The sequence below is a fragment of the Pyrus communis genome, chromosome 11, assembly GCF_041283825.1.
Source record: "Pyrus communis isolate YQ-2024b chromosome 11, ASM4128382v1, whole genome shotgun sequence".
Classification (NCBI taxonomy): domain Eukaryota; kingdom Viridiplantae; phylum Streptophyta; class Magnoliopsida; order Rosales; family Rosaceae; genus Pyrus; species Pyrus communis.
The window spans coordinates 32,258,768-32,281,605 of record NC_142575.1 but is presented as its reverse complement, the minus strand read 5'-3'; the positions used below and the strand labels follow the sequence as shown (position 1 = coordinate 32,281,605).

At 36.4% G+C, this 22,838-nt stretch overlaps 2 protein-coding genes across 2 annotated transcripts; both read left to right on the top strand.

Annotated features, from left to right (window-relative positions):
- Positions 1-6,854: 6,854 nt before the first annotated feature.
- Positions 6,855-12,637, top strand: LOC137741567 (Plant invertase/pectin methylesterase inhibitor superfamily). The gene is made up of 3 exons (XM_068481262.2): positions 6,855-7,904; positions 8,181-8,341; positions 11,505-12,637. The coding sequence occupies exons 1-3, from the start codon at positions 7,024-7,026 to the stop codon at positions 12,200-12,202; spliced, it is 1,740 nt and encodes a 579-aa protein (XP_068337363.2). The 5' UTR covers positions 6,855-7,023; the 3' UTR covers positions 12,203-12,637.
- A 6,158-nt stretch (positions 12,638-18,795) lies between these two features.
- On the top strand, positions 18,796-21,892 carry LOC137741568 (endoglucanase 17). Its single transcript, XM_068481263.2, has 7 exons — positions 18,796-19,367; positions 19,497-19,703; positions 19,813-20,013; positions 20,100-20,354; positions 20,476-20,584; positions 20,662-20,825; positions 21,254-21,892. The coding sequence occupies exons 1-7, from the start codon at positions 19,110-19,112 to the stop codon at positions 21,584-21,586; spliced, it is 1,527 nt and encodes a 508-aa protein (XP_068337364.2). The 5' UTR covers positions 18,796-19,109; the 3' UTR covers positions 21,587-21,892.
- Positions 21,893-22,838: the final 946 nt, after the last annotated feature.

Genomic DNA, 22,838 nt, shown 5'->3' with positions numbered 1-22,838 from the left:
AATAAAAACTTTGCACGGGATCTCAACTCGATCAAAGATAAAAAGAGCATCCCACACCAAAATTAATGTTGAATACTATCCTTGAAAAGAATATCAAAGATTATATTTGGTGGTTCTTCAAACCAAGAAATTTGATTATCTAATGTTGATCGGAGTGTTGTGATTCGTTTTTTTTTTTTTTTTTTTTTTTCCTCTCGTCCCTTTGATTCGGTAACAAGTTCTCATTTTAAAAATAGACAAATAATGTACATTCAACCTCTTTGTTTACCTCCTTCAAATACGGCGCAGAACACCACATGTCATTATACAATTGGAGGGAACCTTTTTTTTTTTTTCAAATGTTCCTCCAATTGCATAATGACATGTACTATTTTGCTCCATGTCTTGGACACACTGAAAAATCTCTCAGAAATGCACACACTAAAACCAAGAACAAAAAAAAAAAAAAAAATTTTGAAGTATATTTGAAGTTGTTTTCACCATATAACCTTTCTTCATCCCACATTTCTTCTATGTAATTTGTCTATATCTTAAAAATAAAAAGTAACCAACCCATACAGTATGGGTACTGCTATTAACACACGTCTTTTTTCCCACCTTCTGTTAATTTATGTTATTTAATATTCTTCAATTCATTTGTTCCAACGGCCAAAAATTAAAAAGTGTGTTAAAAAAAAGGATAAATTACGGTTTGACCCCCTGAACTATCACCCCAGTTGAAATTGACCCCCTGAACTATCACCCCAGTTGAAATTGACCCCCTGAACTATTTAAAATCAGTCAATTAACCCCTTGCCGTTAGATTGCCGAATCAATTCCCTCAAATTCAAAGGCAAATTAGTCATTTCATCATTAATTGTTACTTGTCAGCTATAACCACCAATAAAATTTTGATACATGGACATAGTAAAAAAAACATATAGCATAATGAGAAAACATAAAAGAAACCAAACGTTTACATAACATACTATATCACATTGTCATTACACATTATTTTGCTTTCAAATGTTATAAGTTCATTGATGGTTATAGTTGACAAGTAAGAATTGATGAAGGAATGACTAATTTTCCTTTGATTTTGACAAAATAGTGGATGGAATCTACCAACAAGAGGTCAATTGGCTGATTTCAAATAGTTCGGGGGGTAAATTTACCAAAAAAAAAAAAAAAAAACAGTTAATGGGATCAATTTCAACTGGAATAATAGTTTAAGGGGTCAAATGGTAGTTTATCAAAAAAAAATTAAATGTATGAATATCACCATCACAACCTTTCTCGAACATTTTTGCTTTGAATTTTCTTTTATTTTAGCTGGTTTCACTCATTTAAAGGTAGATCTCGGAAATCCAATAGTTTTTTAGATTTAGGATTTTTGTTGTTGTCGACTTGCTCTTTTTGAGCATCTGTGTTGTATTTTCTTTTCAACTATACTTATATTGGGATTGTCTTTGGACTTTCTATTTTATGTAATAGTTTTTTAATTAATGAAAGTTTCTAAAAAACAAAAAAAACAAAAAAAAAAAAAAAAACAAAAAAAGAAAGAAGAAGATAGAGGCTCGTTCGCTCACATGGTGTATTGGTACATTTTGTTAAAGCCGACAACGTTTCAGGGATATTTGGTTAGCGACAGAATTTCCTTCCCTGACAGCAGGCCATCAGTTTCCTTGTTCAAATAATAGGACTCTCTCTCGGTTTGCTTACAGGAAAATCAAATTAATAGGAACTAATCAGAGAAAATTAATCTCCGAGCTAACTACAACTACAAATTTAGGGATTTGGATCCTTGAGGATTCTAGAGATCAACGTATATGGACCGTTGATCAAAAATCGTGTAGTTACAAATTTTTTCATTTTTATATTTTTTATGTAAAACGAGGTTACTTTACTTTTAAAAATATAAAAAGTATTTAATTGTGATTGCATGATTTTTTATCAATGATCCACGTGCGTGGTCCCTAGGATCCTCAGGGAGGGGATCCGGTGATGTAAATAACATTATTTCAAATTTATTATACGGTCGGAATAATTGCACTTTGAGTCTTCCAGTCCACCATGTGGAAATGTACTAATTAGAGGTCTAAATCACAATGTACTAATGATTGTAAAAACAATGAACGTGAACACCATCAACTTGTAATCTCCTATACATAGACCAACAGATTCAATCACATCAGACCAATACCGTCGTAGATGAGACCAAACAACATAAAGTTTTATTGTTTTATGAGTTGTACGTGTTGAACGGATGACGTGATTCATCGTTCGGATGTAAGAATTTTCTCCCTACTTACAAAAAAAAAATAAAAATTTAATCTTATTTCAAACACTACTGAAAAGAAAAACATTTTAATATGGAGTGATGTTATTTACAAACGTTTTTTTTTTCTCTTTAACGTCATATTTTTTAATGTATCGAAAACATAACCCAGTACATAAAGTGTAATAATACAATTAATTAAAAACTTGAAAAAGAAAATTTCAACTAATTGTATTATTACACTTAGTGTATCGAGCTATGTTCCGAGCACATTGATAAATTTTTTTCTCCCGCACACCTACCATTAGTTTATGTTGCTTAATCATCTTCAATTATTTGATTCAAAACAAAAAATAAAATAAAAGAGTATTTGAAATATAAAAAGAAGTGTGCAGATGTCAGTATTCTTAATCATTAATAGACGACAATCTATTTTTTGTTCGGAGCACTAATCGTCAACACAGTTGAGGACAAAGCTTGTACTGGATATCGTGCTCCAAACACCAGTCGCCAAGCATGATGCATCATGATGATGGGAATTTCACCATTACAGCCCCGGTCCAGGGGTAACCAGCTTTAACCTGCACGTTCTCTTTCAAATTTTCAACGGCTTCCTCGCTAGTCCTTCTCATGCATGTGCTCAAAGTCAAAAGAAAGGGCAATTGAGGGTCAGTCTGAAACGTAATTGCTTAAAACGCAAGTGTTCTTCTACAAGGTGTTCGTTTAAACGTGTTTTTAAAATGATTAGAAAGTTTTTTGGTGAAAATATCTTTATAAAAATGCAAGTGAATCTTAAAAAAAACACTTAAAGTGTTTATTGGAACAAAGACATAAATAATGCTTGTTCAAAGAGCACTTCAATTGCTTTTGGAATCCAAAAACGTTTTTAGTTATTTTAAAAACACTTTCAAATGAGAACGAAATATATCATAGTTTTAATTAAAAATACAAGTGTTCCCTGAAAAAAGAAAAAAAAAAAAAAAGCCTTTTACATATATGTGCTTCTTTAAAAAAAAAAAAAAAAAACTTCAAGTGCCTTATTTTTCTTTTTATTGAACATACTTCATGTGAGATATTTTATCAAGTAGTTTGAACTTTTTATAATAAATACTAGCATATGGGCACATACAAAGTGTGTGAGAAAATTTTTTATTTTTGTTTTTGAAATAGAAGGAGAGAGAAAGAGAGTGATAGAGAATGTGGGAGTGGGAAGTTTTGTTTTTTTTTTTAACTTTTTTTAATTTTTTTTATAATTAAACATATGTTAGGATTACATGTAGGTGAGTCTTTGAAAAAAAAAAAACAACAAAATTTGGTTATGTGAAATTACATTTCTGGCCTATATTTCTTATTTATATTATTTTTTAATTACAGGGTTAAACTGGTAATTTCATAGAATGTTGGTTGACAATGAATGTTTTATTAATTAGTAGAGATTTTCAAATTTTATAATAAATATTTTCAAAGTCGTCTTTGGTGATTTTAAAGTGTTTTCAATTGTTTTGAAATTACTTTCAAACAAATCATTACTAAATATATTGTTTGTTTTTATTTATCCTTCTTTATTTCGTCATCTCCCTCTAATACCTTTCTTCATTCATCCATTGTCAAATTAGCTGTAAGCAAATAAACAAAAGGCTTCTGAAAAAATCCATAAAAAAGGAGAGTAGAAATCAAAAGTGTCGGTTAATTTTGGTAAAGATGATAACACTCTGCTTTTTCACTATTATAAGAGCATTACAAACATTTTTCTATTAATGCAGGGTGGTCCACAAATAAGCGCACATTTATTACCAATCATTTTCTTTTATAAGGAAGATATTCAAAATTAATTTAATTGTTTTAATTTGCTGAAAAGAAATTTTGATATAGGTTCCAAATTACTGCAATTATTTTAATTCATGAAAATATCTTTAGACTTTTTGGTCAAAATGATCCTCATGATTGGTGACACATCCCGATCAAGATCAGGGCATGCTGGCCGTCACGTGTAAGTAACGTAACCATGTGCACAGTGCGGAAGCTAATAAAATAATAATAAAATTACGAATAATTAAAAACCAGCTTTACACAAAGTAAGAACATACATGTGCAAGCATAAGTGTGAAAAACAAAGTTTAGAGCTCGAAGACCTAATGCAGTCCGGGAGAAATAACACTACAAAAACACATCTAAAGGTGGTCCTACACTGGTGATAATCTGTCAGATATGCCGGGGAAATCCTCTGGGGAGCCACCAAAAGTGCTAGCCCACTAGAACCTGAAGGGACGCAAAACAAAAAGTGTGAGTGGGCAAAAACAAAGCTTTTCAAAAACCATTTCATAAACAAGGTTCTAACCCATCGCCGTAAAACCTGTATAATTCGCAGAAAAATAGAATATACATATATATATAAGTCATGCTCGGAAATATGCCATGCCAAATGCCTCGAATAAATGCAAGTGCTCAGGAAAATGTCAAAATCAATGCCATGAATCTGTCAGCCGAAGTCACCTAACGTGACCTGTACGGCTGAATCTAGAGCTCAGATCTCCATCTCACTAACTGTACCTGCACACGAGTCGGAACCACCTAAAGTCGAGTGCTACGATCACGTGAAGGCTGGGCGAATAATCGCGGGTCACCTACGAGTCGGAACCACCTAAAGTGGTATGTACGACAGGTCTGTGCACCTAACTTGGATCCAAGATGAGCGTGTAGTGCGGGAGATGAACATCACGTGAAGGACTGTACCCAACTCTGGGCAGGAGCACTAACACCAGGGGTGCAGGTTATGAGCTCTCTATGCATCTCAAATCACTACTGAACATGAATATAACCATAACTTACCTGGCACTTACCTGTGCGTCCGCATCACCAATATACAAATATATATATGCTACTAATAATGCATAAACAAACGGAAAACATAATGCATGGCATATAAATGTATAAACGTTTCCAATCACTTTCTGGGAAAAACGTAAGTATATAGGTATATACGGAAAATCAAAAACCCACTCACTGATATGTAGAAGGGTCGTAACCCCCTTGCCTCGAGTGACCGCGCTCGTCCTCGGGATAGGTCTTATCTATATGTGAAACAACTATAAAAACGTTAATTTTAAAACACATAACCAACATTACGAAATAACTTCTCATACAATGCTCAAATGGGGTGTATGAATACACCAACGTGATCTACTCAACCTCAGGAACATCCCCATATTTTTAGAAAAATTTTCCACCGCCACACGCGCCCCCATGCGCCGCCCACACGCAGGCACGTGCCTGGCACACCGACGGCGTTAGTTAACGCCGTTAGGAATATTCCGTCCAAACTGACGGAATATTCCGTCATCTTCTCCGGCGAAGCTCTGGCGCCGGAAAATTGGGAAAACTTTAAATCTTGTATCTCACTCGTTTTTCAACCAAATTTCACAAAATTGGTACCAAAATGAAGCTTACAACAAGAGGAACAAATCCATACCACTTTCAAGCACTAAAACACACGGAATCTTGCTGGGAAAACACCACCAACTCCGGCCAACCTTGTAACTCACGATCCCGACGTCCAAAACCTTCAAACGAACCACCCCGAGCCTCCTAAGGACCTCACCAAGCTTCCTACAAGCATGAAATTCCAAAAAACACAAGAATTAACGTGTGCATGAACAGTGACCAAATAAGGGTATCCCGAGTTCGACGTGAAAACGAAGGTATTCTTACCTGAAATGGGTATGGTTGAACTCCTACGGACCTCACGAGTACGAGTATGTAATTTGTTTCCTCAATCTGTGAAGGTTTGGATGGTTTTGGTTGTGTCCGTACATGCGGGGATAGAAATGGGGGGGAGAGAGAGAGAGAAAGGGACAAGGTACGGGATAGGGAAAGGGGTGAAGGGATGTGGGAAGGTGTGTGTGGTCCAGAACCAGCCAAACAAAACCCAAAACAACCACACAACGAAACCAACATGCTAGGGGCAAAATCGTCATTTCACCCCTACGGTTCGAAAATCCGGAACGGGCTTTCACAATTGGCATAACTCTTCACTTTGGTATCTGAGATTTGAAACCAATATAAGTGGTTCATAAGTTTGTCCATCATCAATCATTTTGGTATTTCGTGAAAATTCTGTTAAATAAGGATCAAAATAACAAAATGACCTTAATGGGCCAAAATGATGTGACAAAAATTGAGGATATTTTATTATTATTTTCTTATTTAATAAAGATTTTTCATCGAATAATCAAAATGATTGATGGTGGACAATATCAGAGGGGAGATTTTTCAATGTGATCTGTACATGGGGATGAGATGATACATCACGTGTCACTGTACAAATGGTGGGATATGTGTGATAAAAAGTTAATAATTTAAAAAAATAAATTTCTCACCATTTATATAAAAACACGGGTGTACCACTCGTGTTCCAATCACAGTAAAAAATTTCTCATATCTGAAACTAATTATATTGGTTTCAAATATCAATGATCAAAGTGAGAGGTTATACAAAGGTCATACTTTTATCATGCAATAAAGATATCACCGTACTTATGGCTAAAAAAGTCATATTTTTATTATGCAATAAAGATGTCACTGTAACAATATTATGATTATGTGACAAGATAAAATCCATGACAATATTCTGATTAGCTGATAATACCGTCGTAATGACATTAGTTGTCTCTTTGTTTTAACATTCATCCTCCAGCCGCCTATATTAATCCTCCTACCCCCCCGCATCTGTCTCCCATTCTGTTTCTCACAAACACAAGTACACAGCCATGTCCAATCTAAGAAGAACAAAAATCTTGCTCTCAACATTGTTTCCAACTTCAATCCTTTTCCTAATCCTACTCTTTTCAAAACCACATTTCAAAAACTCAAAGTCAAAAAGCCCAAAAATCCATTTCCAAAACCACATTCAAAAACAGGTTCTAGAAACAGCCCATTGGGCATGCCAAGACACACTCCACAAATCCCTCTGCCTCTCCACCCTCGCCACCTTCCCCAATCTTGCCTCCAAAACCCTCCCGCAAATCATATCCTCCACCGTCTCCCACACCGTAACTGAAGTCAAAGCCTCCTCCTCCAACTGCACCAGGATCAAAAAGCAGTTCAACAAAATGCTCAGCTCGCTTCAGCATTGGCCTCTCGACGACTGCCTTGAGCTCCTCGACAACACAATCGACGAGCTCAAGTCAGCCATCTCCGACCTCTCCCCCAACAAAAAACTCAACTCCAACCTCTACTACCACTTGAAAGCCCTACTCAGTGCTGCCATGACCAACCAGTACACGTGTCTCGATGGTTTTAGTGCTAACGGGACTGCTCCTCGGAGTAGCAATATGGGAATTGTGAAGAGGGAAATTGAAGGTAGAATAAATACAATCTCACAGCACGTTAGCAATGCGCTCGTTATGCTTAAGAAGATTCCGGGAGCTCAGAAGTACGAGTACTCTGAGACGATGAAGTCGGAGATGTTCCCCGACTTCGGACCTGCAAAAAAGGGGTTCCCGACTTGGGTTTCATCGAAAGATCGAAGGTTGTTGCAGTCCTCGACGAATGAGACAAAGTACGATTTGGTGGTGGCCAAGGACGGCACTGGAAACTTCACTACCATCAGCGAGGCCGTCGCTGTGGCTCCTAATTCAAGCGCAACCAGGTAATATTTTACATAATTAATTTTGGGCTGAGTGCGACTAGGTTATAGACAACGATATTTTGTATTGATTTTCGCACACTCGCTTTATTTTTCTCATCATTAATTTTCTCACCGCGTGCGATAATTATGACATTTTTTTTAATGCAAATGGTAGTCTTGTTTGAACTACCTTGAATTGCGAGAAGAAAATTAGAACTTTAGTACATAGAAGAAGTACATACGCTCTAAACAATGTAACCACACTGATGTATATAATCGCTATCTTTGTATGCGTAGGTTTGTGATATACATAAAGGCCGGGGCATATTTTGAGAATGTGGAGGTTGTGAAGAAGAAGACAAATCTGATGTTTTTGGGAGATGGGATTGGAAACACGATTGTGAAAGCCAGCCGGAATGTAGTGGATGGGTGGACTACTTTCCGATCAGCCACCGTCGGTGAGTATTTCTTTTTCTCTTCTTCTCAACTAGCTAGCTAGTGCTTCAAATTATTAGGTTGCAAACTTTTGAAATCAATACCAAAATAGGAAAAGAAAAAAAAACAAAAAAAACATTGAATTAATTGTCCTAATTTGAAATAGATTGGCAGGCTGGTGAGGGTTGTCCCACGGTGCATGTGATGTTATATAATCGAGCATTGTCTTAAGTCAGATCTTTTAATGTGTCCAAAACATGAGTCAGTAAACCACGTATTGCTATAAAAGTAGTGAGATATTTATATTAAAAAATTATCAACTTAAAACATAAAATTCCCCTCGACTTATATAATGACACAAAATGTACAATCTGTGTTCCGAGCACAGCAAAAAATCTTTCCTTAAGTCAATTGTACGTAGGACTCGTATTATAATTGTAGGACCATATGCATCTGTACATATATATTCACAGCCACAAAAGAGCCAAAAACAAATTCCTTAAAAAGCAAATTCCTTAAACCCCATATGCGTACATTCTAATAAACAAGAGCATAGTACATTCCACACCATCGAGATTTGGAGTTGGTTTCAACTTGTGCTGAGAGGTTTTGAATTTCAAATATTGCAACTTAAAGTTCTGAAATTTGACAAATTTATGCATTTTGTTAAGTTGACGGTCTGGTTAATTATTTGAAGTAATAGCGTTGGATCTACTCTTAATATGCCATCAATGTGTTCAATATATGTAGCATGCATGGTTAGTGTGGTTCCCGCATTGTCACTTTAACAATTAACAGTTGGCCGTACACACTCACCTAATATAAGGCGTAAATTGGTGAAATGTCAAAACATTAAGGTGTAACGTGAAAAATTAAAATAGTGTAATCATTTATGAAATTGACTCGAAATTTTGATAACGTAAAATGTACTTGGCTCAATAAAGAATTAGATTAAATTACTTCTTAAATATGTAACAGTAACTTGCTATAAAGGAGCTTAATTAAGGGTGTAATCATTGAGATTAAACTTGATTAAACTTTTGAATTAAGGACGATGGATAACTGAGTGGACTTTAGCCAGATTATAAAGTGTCGGTGGCTCAGGTCAGGACCCTACTTTTGTCATTATTTTGCCCGTGTTGCGTGGTTGGTAGCATTAGAAACGCGTGGCAACATCAATTTGTCGGACAAAATATTATCATCTTTTTACTCTTTTAAAATCAATAATACAAGAACTAAAGATCCAGCTGATATATATATATATATATATATGTGTCTCTCTCTCTGTCTCTCTCGATATATATATATATATATATATACACATATATTATATATATGTCTCTCTCTCTCTCGATATATATATATACATACATATTATATATATATATATATATGTCTCTCTCTCTCTCTTCATGAAAGTAGTATTTTTACTTTAAACTATATTAACAAGAAATTATATCCGTAACACAGTGATTTGAAGGTAAATGACCTCACTACAGCAATGGAGTCAGAATTTTAACTTAAAAAGAGCCCAAAAATCTCAACATGAAATGCTCTTATGATCTTACAAAAAATGTCGTGGGGTAAGCAACTAACCACCGTTGTTTAAGTCTAGTATGGTCATCCTCATCACCCTTTTCCTGAAACCTAAACCCAAAACCTCTCTAACTTTCTTCCTCTCTCCCTTTTTCCCTCTCTCCTTCCCCCGATCCTCATACCAAAGTCCTCTTCAAAGCTCACAAGCAGCAAATTGTCTGAACTTCATAGGAGCCACCAACCTCAAATCAAACACGATAAAAGAAATTAAAGTAAAAACGTTGGTTGGGGCCCTGAACTTACGGAAAATCTATAACTCTACATTTTTCTGCCTAACTACCAAAATAATTCATCACTTATGGTAGTGGTAGACATATTATTATAGAATATTACATATTAGCTATGCATTGAAAAACTGTGGCCTAAAAAAGCTGTAACCAACCGTCGTCATTGCTTTGATTTGGTTCCCTGAGCTCTCGTAAGCTGGTCCCATCTATCCCTTATCCTTTTCGACCTCTTCATGTCTCTCGTGAGTCATATGTGATATGTGTGGACTAGACGTATTCTTTTTTTTGGACAAGAATATTATCCAAAACAATATGGATATGAAATCCGGATTCAGATGAAGAAATTTTCAAATTTCAAATCCATATTTGTCCATTCACTTTTCTACTTCTAAATTTTCAAATTTCAAAACAATATGGATATGAAATCCGGATTCGGATAAAGTATAAGTAGGTTCAACATTATACTTCATAATTTAATAACTAAAAGATAGCAGCTAAAAATATTCCAAAAAAATCACTAGGCACTCCAAATAGATATTTAAAAAAAATCCACTACAAAAGAGACGCATAATGACTTTTTCAAATGCCTCTAGCAACACTTTACATGAAAACCAATTAATTAGATTAATTAGGTAATAGTCTCTAATTCTTGACTTCCCTAATTTCAAGTAAATGTACTATCACAGTAAAGTTTATTCACTTGTACAACAAAAGACCAAGTCAAAACTAAGGGAGAAAAATAATTTTAATATTAACGTATTAGTAAATAAAAGAGTAAATAACAAATTAGTACAATAACAGCATTAATCGATTAAATAATTAGTTGTAAGTTGAGAGAAAAATCAGTAGAAATTGAATTCGCAACCTAATGCATAAGCATGATTGTTTCCGTCACTGTGGTCAAACATTATGTGCAAGTAAACAAATCATTAATAAAATAGTGAACTGGCTTTTAATTGGGGATTTGGATCCTCTCTGGATCCCCTCTCTGGGGATCCTGGGGATCAAGGCACAAAGACCGTTCATCAAAGATCGTGCGGTCATAATTAAATATTTTTTTACGCAAAATGAGATTACTTTACTTTAAAAAAATATAAAAAACATTTAATTGTGGCCGCACGATTTTTGATGAACGGTTCTTGTGCCTTGATCCCCGGGATCCCCAGGGGATATGGAGAGGATCCAAATCCTTTAATTGGGCCATGGACCGTGTATGATTTTCTCTAAACCTACTAAGATGGGCAATGAATAAGCATGTCCTCAGGAGCCATAATACTTTCTTTGTTTTTTTTTTTTTCCAATTTAATTCAACTATCCGTTTTCTGATCCGTTTCTGAAATGGGTTTTTTTTTTTTTTTTTCAGCTGTGGTAGGAGACGGATTCATCGCCAAAGGAATCACATTCGAAAACGGAGCCGGCCCAAGTAAACACCAAGCAGTCGCCTTAAGAAGCGGCGCCGACTTTTCCGCATTCTACAAGTGCAGCTTCGTCGGCTACCAGGACACTCTCTACGTCCACTCCCTCCGCCAGTTCTACCGCGAATGCGACGTCTACGGCACCGTCGACTTTATCTTCGGCAACGCCGCCGTCGTCCTCGAGAACTGCAACCTCTACGCCCGCAAGCCGAACGAAAAGCAGAAAAACATCTTCACCGCCCAGGGAAGAGAGGACCCGAACCAGAACACCGGGATTTCCATCCTGAATTGCAAGGTCACGGCCGGGTCGGATTTGATTCCGGTGAAATCGAATTTTACAACGTATCTGGGCCGTCCGTGGAAGGAGTATTCGAGGACCGTTTATCTGAAATCGTACATTGATGATTTGGTGGACCCCGCTGGATGGTTGGAGTGGAACGGGTCCTTTGCGTTGAGTACGTTGTATTATGGGGAGTATTTGAACCGTGGACCCGGTTCGAATACGAGTGCGAGGGTGACGTGGCCGGGTTATCGGGTCATTAATAGTTCGGTTGAGGCAAGTCAGTTCACTGTTGGAGAATTTATACAGGGAGGTAGTTGGCTCAAGTCTACCAATATTCCTTATTTTCTTGGTTTGACTAGTTGAGACATTGAGAAAACAGACTAGCGTGCTCTCTTTTTAGAATGTCACGACATCATCTCGAGCTAGGACGTAGATTGCCTGCCTTCTGTTCGAGTGTCATTCTCATCTTCTTTTATTTTGTGCGATCACAGTTAAATTACGTCAATATTTTATATTGATTTTTTTATAGAGATAATAAGACAAAAAGCAATAGGAATATAAAATGTTGACGTGGTTTAACCGTGACCGCATAAATAGGAGGAGATGAGAAGGGTGTCCAAACAGGAGGGTAGACAATCTGCCTACCTCGAGGTAATAGTGTGATCTACAATGTTATGCGTGTTCTACTTTCATATATCAATGTTGTTGAGTAGGGGCCCAAATTCATAATTATTAGCATTTTTATGACTTAATTCTAAAACATGAATGCATATAAGATTGGCATGATCTTTGACGTAAGTACATCGAGTTCGAATTTGTAGAGTCTTCAAAGGTTTTACGTAACTCCAAATTAAAATGTGCATGCAATATTCAAAGTAAGCAGATCGGTTTTATTGAAAGGGTTTTAGTTTGAGGTCGAAGCGATGCTACCGTCGAGGAAAAAACCTCGCATGCTCGGTTGCATGTAACGGATGTCTTACATTTACAATATCATATAAACAGTAAATATAAAGTGTATGTGAGATGCGTGTTGTATGTAGTGAGTCGTGTGAGTTTTTTCCTATAGTATCTGCATTTGTCAGTTCATAAAAGAATTATAGCACAATTCAAGCAAGAAAACCGTGAAAGGTGGGATCCCAAATGGGAATTTAGGTCTTTTCCGGACTTTAGTGTTTCGAGCCTAAGAATTAGGAAACTTGAGCTCTTAATTTGTGAAAAAAGAAATCCGAGCCTTGATTTATGTGATGTGAGCCAGTGAAATGAGTTAACGTTAGATTCAATTTGAATTGTCCAAATTACTTAGTCTTAGGACTCCAGACAATGAGATCCGAAGTTAATCTCTAACCCCAGTTGGAGAATGATGAAAGGTGAGCTGAGAAATACTATTTGGAAGAGGAGAGGGCCGCAATGATGAAAGTCGTTGCACCACATGCCTACATGCTCTGGTCAGACCTGCTTTTCCCACTAAATTACAATCTTCGTGTCTATATTTATTTAGGGTTTCTAGAAAAGACTTGACAAGCCATTGTACATGACAAGATTTGGAGAAGAAAAGTAAGTTCTATGCCACGACAAGAGTAGCCTCTTTTATTTATTTTGGTGGTGAAGTCTTCTTTTTCCCCTTTAAGGTTTATTGCTCAATATTAACACTTTCCAAACCCAGAAAAAAAAAAAAAAAAAAAAAAAAAAAAAAAACTTTGTTCAACATAGAGGTGCATGCAACAACTTGAAACTTCTACTTACTAGATGTCACATTGTTGGTATGTTAAGCTAATCACAATACCAATTCCACATGCATAGTAATGATCGACTTTCAATGTCGTCAGCAGCATTAGGTGCACGAAAAATTTCTCGTAGAATATAAAGACTCAAAGAATTAATTAACCTGCTATGACCAAATATCATTACTGCAGAGCTGGAAGATTAGCTCCAAGATATTATTAAGGATTAGAAACTTATTGAAGAGGGCACGTTGAAATCGACTGGAGGATTAGAAACTTATTGATGAGGGCATGCTGAAATCGACTGGAGAGCCCTACACATCCGATTTCGTTTTCATGAAACTTCATTAACCCTAATCTACAAGGACGGAGTTAGTATAGGCCTAAGGGGAGCGGATGCCCCACTAATTTAAAAATATTGTATGGTTGCATTCCAATCCTCATTAACTAGCCCTAATTAAACTACAATTTAAAAAAATTGGTAGGCAACTAAACTAGTCTACTGTTTTTGGATCCCAAATGCCCTACCTGATGACAATTTAATTAACAATTAATTTAATTGAGCCTCCCCATTTTTCTAACCCTAGGTCGTTAATCCACACAAAACTCATCTCACCACGTACGGCAAAGCAATTCCAGTCCTCAACTTCTCCAGATTTTTCCTCCCCTTTCATTCAACCAAAACTCAATTGAATTTGGAGTGTTATAGACAGTTGGAGTTCAAGTAATCAATTATCAAAATTCAACACAAGAATTTTACTTCACAAGGTATTTTATACGACTTTACTTCATTAATTTGTTTTGGCATTTCAATTTAGAATTTAGCTTTCTAATTTAGAGATCAATGGATGAATGATAACATGATTATTTTTATATAAAAAGATATTTAATGGTATTGGTAATGATATTGTTATGCAACGCTTTCAAAACATGAAAACGATTCGATGAATATTGTAATATGTTGTATGAAACACTTTATGGATTAATATATTAGTATTTTGGTCAATAAATTCTTGAGATTTTTAAATGTCACTTTGTTGTTTGAGGATGCCTCTGCTCATACAAATCTCTGACTTCTTCCCTGCTAATCTAACTGATTAAATACTTTGAATTTTAAAAGACAAGGGAAAAATATATAAATGAAGGGTTTGATTGCAAATGCATGCATCATACAAGATGATCAAGTAAATGTGTATTTTGAATAAAGTAAAAAGTCTTATATTAGTATATAAATTCTATACTGATCAATGATTAAGTATGAACAATATCAATACTATTAGCAGTGGACCGCGTCCCGTTTCTCTAAAACTTCAAAAGTGTGTGTGTATGTTTTGGTGTCAGATTTTTCGGTCATCGTTTATTCAAACTTTGTGTTTTACAGAGAGGCGATGCATGAGTGATGAGGAAGGTGATAAAGATGAACATGCATGAATGCATGCTTTAGTTTAGCATGTGGGGAGGGGCACCACCACGCGATGATACAAATAAGCCCATTTATAAGAAACATGCTCTCTCGCACTCACCCGTCAAATCTGGGCCATCGGTTTCTGACCTAGAAGAAAAACTGAACAAGCTCCATTATTGGATAGATAGATAGATCAACATCTATTCTTTCCCGTGATTTTTAATTCCCCTCATCCAACCTCTTCACTCTTACACATTATGTTCGACTACATAAAACTTGTAACTTAATAAAGATTCATTTAATTTAGATTTTTGTGCATGTCACGCCATGTTTTTAACTTCAAAGAAAGATATGGCGTGCTGAAAAAATTCTAATTATACTTAACTTTCTTCATTTGATCTTGTTGGAAAATATTAGTATTTAAGTTTACTTTAATGTTTGGTTTTCTAGGCTTAGCCCGTTAGCATTAGGGTTTCGGTTTCTTACCTTTTAGGTTAGGGTTAGTTTAATATAAATAGCATGTTTGTTATTCATTTGAAAATAAGTTAGTCACGATGTAGCCTCTTGAGATTTTGCAGCCGTTTCGGCATTCTTGTTTGTTTAATAATATTCCTATTATTTTGTAGTCTTGATTATCGCGCACTCTGATATTTAACTTTGCTCTTATTTATTAATATGATTGATTATTTAACATATTTAACGTATAAAAAAGTCATTAAGGTTTCGGATAATTTAATACTTAAAATCCAAATTATTGAAGTGATTAACCAATACTCAACTATACTCCTAAATTTTCTAAGGTCTCTTTGTGTTGAAATATCGCACAACGGCAAGATGAAGGAGAAAAGAAGAGTTAAAGTATTCCAAAACTCTACTCCAATTACTACTGAAGTCTATTGTTATAAAACTCCACATTTGTCTAACTGTGCAAGTGGCAATTAACAAGTTATGAATAATATCAATTGTTGTTGAAAGTGAGCATTTACCCCTCTCTCTAATAATTTGACACATTGTACATCCTAAAAATAACTAATCTTTTCATAAACACGAGATCAAAGTTGAAGAAAGAACATCAGACCTCATGTTTTTCTTTAATAAAAAAACCATATTCCTTTATGACTACACATATGCTCTAGAATACGTAGGCTTCATCATATTATCTTTTGCTTTTGTTTGATTCTTGACAAGAGTTGGATGCTGTTTATATAGTTTCTAAAGTTGCTTCTAAACTTTTGGCTTTGAGTTTTCAGTGGCACACCCTAAAGAGATATACACTTGGTTGCACTTGAGTTCTCTATCGTAAAAAGCAACTCTCTTCTAAACTCTTTGCACTACTCCAAATTTCTCCAACTATATATTTCAGCTCCAACAATATCAATGACATTGCAGTAAGCCGGCTTTGAACTAGGGTTCAGTTACAATACAAACATTTGAAAATACCGTTATACACATTGTATTTACATTGACACATTTATGATTTGTCGAATACACAAAATAATTAGTCATTTGTAGATATTTGTATCTAGTACGTGATTGTATCCTAAAAAATCGATGAAACTAAGCAAAATCCGTCGGTGCATGTGTGAACTCGATTTGGATTGATGGGCTGCTATTGGTATTATGTGAATTAGGGATCAGAATTTAGAAGAAGTCATCGTATTTCTCGATAAAAGTGTGTTCCATCCCAAAAACTAGAACTAGTACATATATATGGAAAGGGATCTTCCTTCCACCAAATTCACTAAATCCATCAATCCGGATTCTTGAAATTTGATCTAACGACTAATAACAGAAGTCCTTTTTAAAAGTTATAATAACTTTAGTAGTTACATCAAATTTTAAGAGCCCAAATTAATAAATTTAATGGATTTGGTGAAAGAGATATTCAGATCCCTTTTCCATATATGTATATATGCATGGGACGGATGGGGCTTTGTTGACCGTTGTGCGACTGAATCGCAGAACTCAAAGATATTCACGTTTAAGGTCACAACTTTTCTCCGACAGCATATTTCATTTAAATATCCATTCCGAAGAACCCAACTTTTATAGGTTCATCACCTTTTCTCTCTGGTCTGACTGTAAATTTAGATTCTAACAGTATGGGCAACTGGAGCATAGTTCAATTGTAACTTGTATGGTATTGGCAACTAGAGCATAGTTCAATTGTAACTTGTATCGTAAGGGCAACTGGAGCATAGTTCAATTGTAACTTGTATCGTAACCATAGGAATTGAAACAATGTTCAATATCACTTTATCGTATAATAATATTTCACTCATTCCTCATTTCACCGTACAATAAGAATAATTCATACTATTCGTTCTCATTATCATCGTTTAAAGATATTTTCTTTAAAAGATTCTTTTGATTTGAAGATTGTTTTGTCATCTATATTGTTCGAAGAAATTGACGATTCATCATGAAATTACTACTTGTTATCATAAGTGTAAATTTGTTTGGCACATGTAGGTGACAAAATAGTCTCAAAATTGAACAAATCATTCTAGCGATAATTTTCAAGTAATGATAACGGGAATGACGATTATGATTATCCTTACAATCTAGTGAAATGATGTTAGTGTCCTCCTCTCCGGAAATAAAAAGTATTGTCCTTTATTATTTTTTGAAACAAAAAAGCACTTATCAAGTACTCTCTTAATTAAGTAAGTATATATGAACATATCCAAGCTAACTAGAGTAATGTACTCACCATATGTACTCAAATCCGAAACTCATTATTTATAAATTAGATTAGGTTAGGTTAGGTTAGAATATGATTCTTATGATCAATATCTCCAAGGTAGTAAATTTTGTTTCTTAAACTAGCTGCGTAGCTACCTTGGTGTAGCTTCAATGATATTTGTCTGTTTGGATGGAGATCCATTTCGGATCTCTTTGTTCATAGTTTGCAGACCGAGAGATCTAGTCACTCAATTTTAATCTTACGGTTATGGCCTCCATTAGTCCTTCACATTGACCTACTTCACAAAAATCTAAAAATTTGAACGATTTGAATCTCTCTTTTTTGAACAGTCCGAATCTCTCAGTACGCGGCCTCTAAACACAAAGGTTCACATGGAACTCAATCCAATGTGTTTTAGCTTTGGTAACGACATGGTCATAAATTGCAAGTACTTCCCCCAAAAAAATTACTTTATAAGGTATTCTTGATGTGAGAAAATCAAAGTAGGAGACTTTTAGTATCCAAAGCCCAAAGAATTTGAGAGCATTTCTGGTACATTTTGCATCTGATGCCTATTGCAAACAATGGGTGATAGGCTTTGAGATTAAGGTTAAAGGAAAGGTACGTGTCATAAGTTCAAAAAACAAAACGACTCACTGAACTTGTACTGTAATTTCTTGATAAGTAAGTAAACACCCAAAAAGAGGTTATTTCAGCATCACTGCAAATATAGAGGAAATCCAGAAAAAAAAGAGATAAACTTACATATATTCAAATTTTGTTGTGTTAGATATCTCAAAGGCTCAAACGATTACGCACCGTTGTGCATTTTAAATATATTGGTTTGTGTATGTCATTGAGATCTTATTTCATACCAATAATGCAATGTTGTGGAGGAAAGTCAAACCGCATGTCATTGCATTATTTTTTTAAGATACATACACAGTGACGTACCTGGTGTAGATAAGTCATTCTTCATGTGACCAATGCCGTTCATAAATATAGAGGGAAACTACAGAAGAGTAAAGAAAAACTTATGTGAATGACAATATCTCAAGTCAATCATATTGTGCCAAACATTTTAACCTTTTTAACATGATAATGTATTATTAGTTTGAATACAGCTACAATGACATTTCGTTGTAAAGGGAAAGGGCATGCACATTGCAGTGATTGCACAATGTACCAATACAAAGGCAAAAGTGCCTTACAAGATAATCCAATTTTAATTGACACAAAGCAAAAGCCGTTATTGGAGGATGTGGAGAGTTAACTAAGATTAAGACCTAGCATGGTTAAACAGAGGAGGCCAGCAGCTTGCAGCCTTTGCAGTTTATAAATACAGAGGGAGGAGAGAAGGAAGAGGTGTCTGCTTCTTCTCACTGCGGCCTTGCAGGTTGGCCGTTGGCTTGTTAGTTGGCCTGCATTGTTTTTTCTTCTACTTTTACTCCCCAAAAAATGGCTTTCTCTTCCACACTTGGATTCCTCCTCCTCTCTTGCTCCACCACTCTCCTCCTCCTCTGCAATGCCAACCCCATTCCTGGCTACCACCGCAACCCAATCTACCACCACCATCGCTCCGCCAGCCACAACTACAGAGATGCCCTCACCAAGTCCATCCTCTTCTTCGAAGGCCAGAGGTCCGGAAAGCTCCCTCCTAACCAGAGGGTTTCTTGGAGGAGAGACTCTGGCCTCTCCGACGGCGCCGCCGCACACGTATGCTAAAACCCACATTTTCTTTCCATTTTCCCGGCCTTTTCTCTTCTTGGTTTCGATATGTACCTCAAAATATGAAGTGGGCTTTTACCATTTTACTGATTTCTGTGAGATTTTTTTTAAATGCAGGTTGATTTGGTTGGAGGATACTACGATGCTGGGGACAATGTGAAGTTTGGGTTTCCCATGGCTTTCACCACCACCATGCTCTCATGGAGTGTGATCGAGTTCGGCGGGTTGATGAAGGGAGAGCTTCAGAATGCTAGGCAGGCTATCCGGTGGGCCACCGACTACCTCCTCAAAGCTACCGCGCACCCAGGCACCATCTATGTTCAGGTATTTTATTCCCCCACCCAAGCCATTGTTTCACATTTCTCTGTTTTTTTCCCCCATTTTTTCTCAGAAATTACTAATTTCCTGAGGCGTTTTGTGGTAATTTTTGCAGGTTGGTGATGCGACCAAGGACCATGCTTGTTGGGAGCGACCAGAAGAAATGGACACCCCGAGAACCGTGTTGAAGATTGACCAAAACACCCCTGGTTCTGAAGTTGCTGCTGAAACTGCTGCTGCTCTCGCTTCTGCCTCATTGGTCTTCAGAAGATGTGACCCATCTTACTCCAAGCTTCTGCTCAGGAGGGCCATGAGCGTAAGTTCAAAAAACCCAACTTTAAACTCCAACCAAAGAAAACAAAAAACCAAAATACCGAGATCACGTTTCGCTTCTGGTTCTAGGTGTTTGCGTTTGCCGATAGGCACAGAGGCCCTTACAGCATCGGATTGAAGAAGTTTGTGTGCCCCTACTACTGTGATTTCTCTGGCTATCAGGATGAGCTTTTGTGGGGTGCTGCTTGGCTGCACAAGGCCACCAAAAATCCCATGTATCTCAGCTACATTCAGCTTAACGGTCAGATCCTCGGCGCGGCGGAGTTCGATAACACGTTCGGATGGGATAACAAGCACGTCGGAGCACGAATTCTTCTTTCCAAGGTCCCATCTTTCTCAAAAATTTCGTTTTCGATATCAAATTTTCGTGCTCTCGGGGCTTCGATATTATAGTAAATTATAAAAAACACTACGACAACTATGACATTGGGTTTTGCTTTCACAGGCATTCCTCGTTCAAAAGGTGAGGTCACTCCATGACTACAAAGGGCATGCAGATAGTTTCATCTGTTCAATCATTCCCGGAGCCTCTTACTCGGCCCAATACACTCCAGGTACTCTCTCTCTCTCTAAAAATCAAAGGCTGAGTGGTCCTGTTTATAACGGCTGGTTTTGGTGTTTTTGGATGCAGGTGGTCTTCTGTTCAAGATGAATGACAGCAACATGCAGTATGTGACATCCACCTCGTTTCTGATCTTGAGCTACGCCAAGTACTTAACCCATTCCCGCCAGGTGGTTTACTGCGGCGGCACCGCCATCACCCCAACGCGGCTCCGAGCAATTGCCAAGAGACAGGTATGTCGTGATCGAGTTCGGATTGGACAATGTTACTCGTAAATGTCATGTTAAAGACATTAATTTCTCTTGTTATACAAATTAATGTGAAAGTTAGAACATTGGTCCTAAATTTTGGTCTGATGGGAGCTTTGTTTGTAGTGAGTAGTGGTCCTGAACTTGTCACAACGTGAAACAATGACTATTCTGAGAAATTCGGTTACAAGTTTCGCCTTTTGATTGTTCACATTGTGACGGGTTCGAAGAATACGTACGAATTTTCAATTTAAAAATTAAAGCTCGTTCAAAGACTAATACTCTAGTTTTCTTTAAATTAATCAACTAGAGAATGATACTTACACAGAGTTTAAAGTTTTAACTTTCTAGCAAGTAGACTTTGTCTTAATTAATCTCTTTTTAATCATGTTTATGTTAATGATTTTTATCAGGTGGATTATTTGCTAGGAGACAACCCAATGAAGATGTCCTACATGGTGGGGTACGGCCCAAGGTACCCACAGAGGATCCACCACAGGGGCTCATCGCTGCCGTCCGTCGCCGCACACCCGGCCAAGATCCAATGCTCGTCTGGCTTCAGCGTGATGAGCTCCCAATCCCCTAACCCCAACATCCTGGTGGGGGCAGTGATCGGTGGGCCCGACCAGAACGACAAGTTCCCAGATCAACGGTCAGATTACCAGCAGTCCGAGCCAGCCACTTACATCAACGCACCCCTCGTAGGAACGCTGGCTTATCTTGCCCACTCATTTGGCCAGCTCTAAGCTAAAAGCTAAAAGCTAAAAGCTGAAAGCTGCTTCTGAGATTCTCCTCCAAGTTGGTAGGTGTTCAAGTTCTTAGTTTAAATTAATTAATATTAAGCACTGCTTTTTAGTAGTAATTGGATGGAAAGTGCACGCGGTGATAGGGTCGAGAGGCAAAGAGCCCCAAACTACGAAGCACAAACGGTCAAGGTTTAGCTGGTTCATATGTTAGGGTTCATGATTGTATTATTGATGTTGTAACTTCGTGACAGAAACGGAGTTTATATGTGAAAGTTTTATGGGCTCTAAGATTTGCCATTGGGGTTACCTTTTGTCTCTTAGTACTATTCTAATTTGATAGCTTTGTTTGAGTGATTTGTCCCCTAGTAAACAACAATTACTTAGCATGACTTGGAATGAAACTTATTATGGGTTAACCCGTTAACAAGTGAGGTCGTTATTTGATCATCCGTTAAGAACTCGATAAGATATTGTTTGCTAGATCTATACATTTGACATGAAATTTTTTTGCATGACCCGTTAACCCTACATGAAATGACATGACTTGTCAACCAATTTGGTCGTTATTGGGTTACCTAATACGAACCCGTTAAGATAATGAGTTTGACATAACACGATCCGTTAAGAAAACAAATATAATACAAAAACAACACGCATGCGACAAACATGACCCATTTACTAAGCGCTACTTAGAGATATGATCAGAAGCCCAAGTACTTGACTGATGTGGTCGGACATTGAAGTTTTTTTTTCTTTGATTCGAATAAACCGAAGTTGAATATGAATTCATAACTAGCAGTACTATTATTATAGTCTACTGTCATTCCAGTTACTAAGTAAGATATGTCTAGTCGTGTCATTTTATTAAAAATACATATAGGTATATAGGTCTATCAAATGGTTTTTATTTTATTTTAAATATAGTTGGATGGGATGTTGTCCCCAAGGAGCTAAATAAAAGTAAGAATCCAAAGACAAACATTTGGAGTTAGATAATTACAAATTATTTATCAACGATGGTCCCAAAAACAACCCGACAAGAAGGCTTGTTTAGATTCAAAGCACATGACTTAATAATTATACTTTATAGTTTAATAAGAAAAAACACAATCAAGAACAATGAGAATTGGTGGCAGTGGATAATGTAATGCCTAATTGATAAGTGATTAAATATTTTACTGTGGGTAACTACTTTAGTGGTAAACGAGTAAATATTTGACCATTAAAAAAAAAAAAAAAAAACTTTTTAGTC

Coding starts and splice junctions, on each gene's coding strand:
- LOC137741567 (XM_068481262.2), top strand. CDS start 7,024: ATGTCCAATCTAAGAAGAACAAAAATCTTGCTCTCAACATTGTTTCCA. Junction 7,905..8,180: donor CCTAATTCAAGCGCAACCAG/GTAATATTTTAC, acceptor TTGTATGCGTAG/GTTTGTGATATACATAAAGG. Junction 8,342..11,504: donor TTTCCGATCAGCCACCGTCG/GTGAGTATTTCT, acceptor TTTTTTTTTCAG/CTGTGGTAGGAGACGGATTC.
- LOC137741568 (XM_068481263.2), top strand. CDS start 19,110: ATGGCTTTCTCTTCCACACTTGGATTCCTCCTCCTCTCTTGCTCCACC. Junction 19,368..19,496: donor CCGACGGCGCCGCCGCACAC/GTATGCTAAAAC, acceptor TTTTAAATGCAG/GTTGATTTGGTTGGAGGATA. Junction 20,585..20,661: donor CTCGGCCCAATACACTCCAG/GTACTCTCTCTC, acceptor TTTTGGATGCAG/GTGGTCTTCTGTTCAAGATG.